The sequence below is a fragment of the Mixophyes fleayi genome, chromosome 11 (genome assembly GCF_038048845.1).
Source record: "Mixophyes fleayi isolate aMixFle1 chromosome 11, aMixFle1.hap1, whole genome shotgun sequence".
In the NCBI taxonomy this organism is placed as follows: domain Eukaryota; kingdom Metazoa; phylum Chordata; class Amphibia; order Anura; family Limnodynastidae; genus Mixophyes; species Mixophyes fleayi.
In genome coordinates, this window is record NC_134412.1 from 79,003,081 (window position 1) to 79,010,997 (window position 7,917).

General features: G+C 36.7%; 1 protein-coding gene across 1 annotated transcript; it reads left to right on the top strand.

Moving 5' to 3' along the window:
- Positions 1 to 3,575: 3,575 nt before the first annotated feature.
- Positions 3,576 to 7,688, top strand: LOC142107535 (olfactory receptor 6N2-like). Its single transcript, XM_075191014.1, has 2 exons — positions 3,576 to 4,489; positions 7,670 to 7,688. The coding sequence occupies exons 1-2, from the start codon at positions 3,576 to 3,578 to the stop codon at positions 7,686 to 7,688; spliced, it is 933 nt and encodes a 310-aa protein (XP_075047115.1).
- The last annotated feature ends 229 nt before the right edge of the window (positions 7,689 to 7,917 follow it).

The window sequence follows — 7,917 nt, forward strand, 5'->3', positions numbered from 1 at the left end:
AGACTGGAGCAATTAGGACCAAAAGTTGGGATATATGCAAACAAGATTTTTTTTTTCATACCTAGAAATAGAAAACCTTTTAAAAAAACATGTTGGTAATTAAGCTGACAGATATTTTAAAAGCAGTAAAAGCTCAGCCATGAGTACCATGATATAACTTCTATTGTAACTTCCCCAGTTGTGAGCAAACTAAAGTTAGGTCGTAAGGGAAAAGTGGTGCCTGAAGGATAATTGTTAGACCAGTAGTTCTCTCTCCATTTTGGGACTTCTGTCAATACAGATGACACCTGATTCATTTTTCGTGACGCACAATACTAAATTATTGCAATAAGTAAAAACAGAATTATAAACAAATATATGTACGTTTGAAAACCAAAGTAAATGACAGCTGGTTTGTGTCATGTGTATCTTATTCCTCCTGTTGTCCTTAAATGCTTGTTATTAGACCATTTCCCCACTGTGAAAATTAAGATAGTTTAATTATTATTTTTTTTATTTACATCAATAACATAACAAAACAATAATCATAACAAGCAAGGGATTTCTCCTTCTCCCATGTGGTCAAAGTTAAACTAATCCCTTACCGATCTGTGTGGGCTATATAAAATCCAACTATGGTCTATTGTCGTAGTCTAAGTATATTATGTCGCTGTCTGCGTCCACTTAGAGCCCTTAAAATTATCTTTGCGCCTACATGAAAATTAAAGGTAAGTTATTATCAATTATCAAGTATGATAGAATATACAATATGTTACAAAATGAAATAGCTGATTTCAAAGGTAAGTTCTAAGTATTGATTGTTCCATAGTCACCTGGTGATATTCTGTGAACACATTACATTTTGGTAATTACTTTTTCCGTATATTAATAATTATGAAATATTCATTAAAATGTTAGATTGCTAATTGTAAAATTAAATATGAATTATATTATTAGGCTAATTATATGATTTCAAGTAGAATAATAGGTATTAGCCTTTAACTGTTTAAAATAATAATAATAATAATAATAATAATAATAATAAAAATAACACAAACTACATGATAAATCCATTTAGGGTAAATGTTTAACACTTTTAATAAAATCTTCATAGTTTCTGCATGTTTCAATTTTTAGTATGAAGCGCATATGAAATAATAAAAAAAAAAGATTGAATGTACATTTGTAATGATTAGAACAAATATGTTTTGTGTGAAACAAAAACATTATTTGAAAGGAACATTCTTGAGACATACCAGGGATAAAGTTAGAGAACACATATTTATTGTGTTGATATCATCATCATCATCACCATTTATTTATATAGCGCCACTGATTCCGCAGCGCTGTACAGAGAACTCATTCACATCAGTCCCTGCCCCATTGGAGCTTACAGTCTAAATTCCCTAACATACACACACACACACACACACACACAGACAGAGAGAGACAGAGACTAGGGTCAATTTTTGATAGCAGCCAATTAGCCTACTAATATGTTTTTGGAGTGTGGGAGGAAACCGGAGCACCCAGAGGAAACCAGATAGCACAGCAAATTAGTACTTTTCATTTCTACATGTGAATAATATTCTGCCACCATGTTCTGTCTAGCTGTACAGGTAAATATTTATTTTAGTGCTTTAATTGGGTGCACAATATTCTCTTAATAGTTATTTTGTTCTGTTTTTCACTACCAAGATTATTCTTAAGTTTCTAATTCTGATATGGTTAGAAAATGCTTTTCAATTTAGTTCAATGCTTGGTATAAATTTAACTTGTATTGGGATTTGTTGACTACAGGAGATATTAATTGCTAGATGGTATCATATAGAGAATTGTTTTGTTACAGATTGCAAAAATGTTTTACATCCAGTTTTACCATGTGGTTTGGATTAATCTGCATGTACTTTGAGATTTCACCCTCCAACCTACAGAATTATAGAAGTCAGTTGTTTGGATATGAAAGCTGCAACCGATGTGTGTAGGTTTGCAAACTGAATACTAATCTGTCCCTTAGTTTATTTCCCTCTTAGAGTGTGCTAATTGTCTCTAATTAACCCTCTCCTCCTCCATGTTGGTTATGACTTGTTCACTGTCTACGCTATTTGGCATACTGCTTCTATCTTCACTTTTCACCCAATTCCTAGTGTTAATGTCCTCCAGCTTTCTGTCATCTAACCAGCAAAGCTACACCCCTCTCATACGGTCCTTGCCTAATGTAGGGCCTGTACCCATAGCCTGTAGCATGTGGGACAAGTAATATTTCACTCTAGTATTTCATTGTGTTTAATGGGGCTGGATATCAGTACCTGATCAGTCAATCACAAGCAGCCAGCATGTAGTCACTGCTTATGATTGACTGAGATTTTCTCATTTACTTTAATGGGCAATGCATTTCAATGGACTTCCTGTGACCATTGGCAATTAATCGCCTGTTCAAATGAATGGGAAAAGCTGTGATTGAAATTGCCCAAATGTCTTTGAATTTACAATAAATAGATTTATAATAGATTCGAGAGTTTGTTGTATGAATTAACTATTTATGGTGATGTTGGGTGATTTAACTTTTGAACCAAATCACCCATTGATAGATCTCCCTCATAGTAGTTAAGGTATTGTTCAATTTGACAAGCTCAAGGAAGAAGGACAAACCAGGCAGGATACTAACAAACATTTATGACAGAGAAGATCCTTGAAACATGTCTTGAGAAACAACGGAGGAGGAAAAAATATTTGCTGACTCCTCAATAAGAACCACAACTCAGAAATTAAACAGTTATCCACAAGGACCTGAAGTTTAGGGTGAAATGAAGGTCCATAGAAATAGTGCCAGTGGTAGTTGATGGAAGAGAGAGGGGGAGAGAGAGGGGGCGGGAGAGAGAGAGAGAGAGAGAGTGAGAGGGAAGGAGAGAGAGAGGGAGAGAGAGAGAGAGAGAGAGAGAGGGAATGAGAGAGAGGGAGAGAGAGGGAGAGGGGGAGAGGGAGAGGGGAAGAGGGAGAGGGAGAGGGAGAGGGAGAAAGGGAGAGGGAGAGAGGTGTGAGTGCTAGCTCTATCTTCCATGAGAGGCTGGAGGGTAAGAACAGAGATACAAGAGTCTATCAGAGCGATGATTTCTAAAGGACTGGGATGACCTGATCAGACTAGCATGAAGCAGGACTGCAGGGAGGACCATGGCAAGCACTTTCCCCTACAGCTTCTTTGACAGAGTGCCACTGAATGGGAGAAGCAAGATTAAACAGGTGGGCGATTATCATGACAGCAGCAATAACCAATCACATTTCAGAAAACATGCTACCAAACGGAAAATTATGATTCAGCACTTCTGTAATAATTCTGTATAATTTTATGGTTGCTGCCTATAGCAAGGATGCGTTAGTTTTATTCCCCAAACATATAAGTATTGGGATTTTGCAACCTCAAGAGCAGGTAAGGGACATGTGAAATTGAATTACCTTACTTTATTAATTAATTGTATTTCTATAGAATAATAAGCTAATGATTATTATTGCCAGAGAATATCTGACCAGTTAATATAAAATATTGTTATATTCTGTATAGTCTTTAAATAAAGTATTATTTCCATTACATTTAAGGAATGGAACCTTGGAATAAAAGCACTGTCTCAGAATTTATTCTCGTCGGATTCCCGACATTGTACAAATATGGATCGTTCCTCTTCCTGTGTCTGCTTCTCGTCTACATTCTTACCATTGCTTTTAATGTGATAATATTTGTCTTAGTACGTTTAGACTCACGCCTCCATACACCTATGTACTTTTTTATTAGTATTTTATCCATCCTGGAGATCTGGTATACAGCAGTTACCATTCCAAAAATGTTAACCAATCTTCTAGTGCCAAGGAAAAGTATATCTTTTAATAGCTGCCTCTTGCAGACCTATTTCTTCCATTCTCTTGGAGCCAGTGAGTGCTATCTTCTTACCACTATGGCATATGACCGTTATTTAGCAATCTGTCACCCGCTACACTATCCTTCTATCATGACTTCCAAAATGACTATAAAGTTAGCTGCCGCCTGTTTTACGCTTGGCTTTTTATGCCCCATTACTGAAGTTATTCTAATATCTAGGCTGCCTTTCTGCGGGAGTAATGAGATTCAGCATATCTTCTGTGACTTTCCACCGTTGCTTAGCTTGGCTTGTACGGACACCTCCGTGAATGTCCTTGCTGATTTTATAATCAACAGTTTTATTATCCTGGTGACATTCGCATTTATAATAATCTCCTATATCAGGATAATTTTTTCAATCTTCAAAATAAGGACGTCAGATGGGCGAATAAAGGCCTTCTCTACCTGTGTGTCTCACCTAACCGTAGTCCTCTTGTTCTTTAGCTGTATTGTGTTTATGTATGTCCGGCTAACCAAAAGTTACTCTTTGTACTACGACCGTGTGTTAGCAGTTATTTATTCTGTTTTCACCCCTATTTTGAATCCTATCATCTACAGCCTACGGAATAAAGATATCAGGGAGGCTTTTAAACATAAAATGTTTAAAAGAGTCTACAACTCTAATAAGGGCCAACAATGTAAGAATGGGGCTTAATACAATTTTTCATAATAGATCGTTGTAGTACTTAAAACTAGTGACAAGGAAGTGTTGGAAATGATTTATCTGGTACACTCTACAGCAGCACCACCCAATATGGTTATGTTTTTCAACTGTCGTTGAAGGTCAGTCATAGCTCTCATTTTTTCTCTTCTGAAGCCTTGTTGGGAAATTATCTGTGAGAATGCTGGTAGTGCAACACCACAAGCACCCCCCTCTCTTATTTCCAACCCTCACCTCTAAAATCTGGACTGTCCTTTGGTGGTGGAGGAGGTCTGCTCCCTTTGCTAGAACTGTGAATTTACAAAACGCTTGCCAAATACAATATGACTCAAGAAAACCATAGACCTATTTATGTCTCATATACCTTGTGTTGTAGAACTCCACCATTGGATCAAAATTGACTTTTCATTGACTCTTCATGGGTAGCATGCACAATTTCAAAATTACTTCTTAAATTCTTAACCAAATTTCCACCTTGGTGCTCTGCTATTGTTCTTACTCATTGACACAACAGATGGAACCCCGGTACTTATGTTATTAGGCAAACCCAGAGGAATCCTTAGGAGAGCTGGTCATATTCGGGTAAGAAAATAACATCACTATATCTAATGCACCTTAAAAACAGCAGGCAACTTAAAAAGCAAGGTGGAAACCCAGATCATATTACAAATCTAAATAAAGGATACAAGGGAGAGTTTAACCATTATCCAGACCTCAGGCACTCATTTAATCCCCCATCATACAAAAGGTAAATAACAGAAAAATATAATAATAGAATAATAAGTTACATGGAAAAAAGCTAAATATCTGCAATGGTCTATCTCTCTCACACTCACTGTTCAAAACCAGAAGATACATTTAGGGGAATTTTTTTTAAAACTAGCTTAGATATTTGTCAAAGTTTTTTAAACAACTGAGCAAATGAGGGCATCAAGCATACTGAATGCAAGGTCGTCAGCACAGGAAACATTATCTAGAAACGCATATGTATACCTGTGGCATGAACAGCTACTTCCATTTAAAATGGTCCGATGAGGACTACACAGAGCAGGATATCATATGTGGGTTGAGTCTACAAAGTCCTCATCGTATCTGGCAATGGGATTTCAGAGGCGCAAAGAGCACAGACAAAGGTATACTGAGCAATTGAAGAAGTTGATATTCATCCTTCACCATGTACTTGACAAACAGATGAGTTCACGTGTGGCGTTAAGCTAAAGAACTCTACTGCCCCGAGTGCATGTTTCATACAGTGATTGGTTCTGGGGCTTCCATTATGTTGGGCACATTTTCCATTGTATGTAGTCACTCCTTTAGGTGCCAAGGTCAATGCTAATCACTACTTAAAAGTACTGAGTGATTGTCTTCAACCAATGTTGCAGTGGAAGTTGTGTCGTCCAGGATGGCAATGCCTATACTCAAAGCTTGTGTGGTTGCCCAATGGTTTGAGGAGCATAACACTGATGTGACCACTATCAACCAGGCCCAGGCATCAGTTGAATAACTTTCTTGTGGAGGCATCTAGTGGAGGCCTAGTGTTGCATCTCTCCTGCTCAATTCTAGACATTTGCCATACAGGACTGTCATATGTATGCTCCTAAACCTTAAAAGTAATCAACCATAAAATAAAATAAACACATATAATAAGGCACATTCTTCCTATGAAGCAAAGAGAGAACCTCATTACTAAGTAGCACATTTCCAAGGCTGGGAGGGACAAGGTTCTCACATGACCACCTGTCCCATACACACCTACGTGAGTCACCTCCGACCGGTGGTTGCAGGATAAGTTGTACAGTAACACACATTACTATGCACTTCCTCCTTCAGTCACTAAGTAAGGAGCATAGAGATTGACAGCAGGAATAGAGGCGGTATGTGGAAAGTTTCTTATTTTTTCTCCCCAGTACCTACATGTAAGCCTCTGATATTCGTTGCACTTCTCACATAGTGACGGCAGGAATAGTATTATGAGTCATCCTGTGCTCGTACTCCACCCTACATACTTACTCCTACCTGTAAGAGGAAAGGGGTGACTGCCACTGGATAAGAAAATATAAAGAGGGTTTGTATGAGTGGTAGTTACAATTTAAAGCCTCCAATCGCTATGTGGATCAGAATGCAGGTGCTAGGAATACAAGCTAATTAAATTTTGGTGTCCATGTGTTCTTAGGTTCCATCCAGTGGCTTTCTGCTTGCAGTTTGTATGTTCTCCTCATGTTCATATGGGCTTTCACCCACATTCCAAAGAAATCCTGTTTCTTCAGTTGGCTCCTCGGTAAAACTGGTTCCGGGGTGCATGATTGCATGCCTTTAATATGGAAATTAGATTGTAAATTTCACTGGGGCATTGAGTGGTGTGCCTGAATAAATGTATCTGATTGTGAAGCACTGTGTAATTTTCAAATGTTTGCTAATATGCTATTGTGACATTCTAAATACATGATTGTTCATTTACCAATCTGTAGGAATAATATTAAATTCCAAAGAAAGAGACAGGTCAATTGTACTTTTCACAACCAATTCTAATTTAACTAAAATGGTCTCCTACTGGGTTAATGCTGGGTTCTACATTGTTTTTCCACATTCATTATGAATACATACATGTTCATACCACCCACAAAATCCTTTCTTTAATAAGAAAGGTCTCTATGTGGAGGTGAAGGATCTAAGTATTACAAAATGTGTGACATTTACTGCAAATAAAACCCCTTTATTATTTAAACTAGTTTCTTCCTTACTGACATCAGATGTTTTTTATTAGTTGGGGCATTTTTAACGGCAAATTTGGGACTCTTTCAAATAGAATTCCAATGGAAGAATATCTCTTAAAATGTTACCCTTTAAAGTTATCTAAAACTAATATTTCTATAATGAATATATTGGGCATTGTGTTGGTTAATATACAGGTTTCTTATTTTTCCTTTTTATTTTAAATTACAGTTTGTATAATGAGCATAAATGAGTAACATAAAGTGTTAACAGTAATACAACGCTAAAAAAATCTTAAATATAAAAAACATTGTCAATGTGTCATCTTTATATTTTTTTATAGATTAATGGGAATAATTAAACTGGAAGGGGAAGGAAATAAAGGAGGACCTTACTTAGAAGACCAGAGAGAGAGTTGGAATTTAGTTTGCAATATCTGAACAAGCTTTCATGAATCTCAAAAATGTGAAATCTTGGGGCAGTGCCACCATATATGAATGAATCTCCTTTGAGTCCACACCACTGCCGGTATAAGGAAGAGGTAGTCAGAAATATTCTATGTGTTTTTGTAGGTACAAAATATCATCTAGTATAAATTTATATGGATTTTCTTTAATTAAAGGGGATATAGAACCCTTAGACAGTTTGGAACTAA

Bases quoted from the DNA above. Each gene is read 5' to 3' on its own strand.
- LOC142107535 (XM_075191014.1), top strand. From the start codon at position 3,576: ATGGAACCTTGGAATAAAAGCACTGTCTCAGAATTTATTCTCGTCGGA.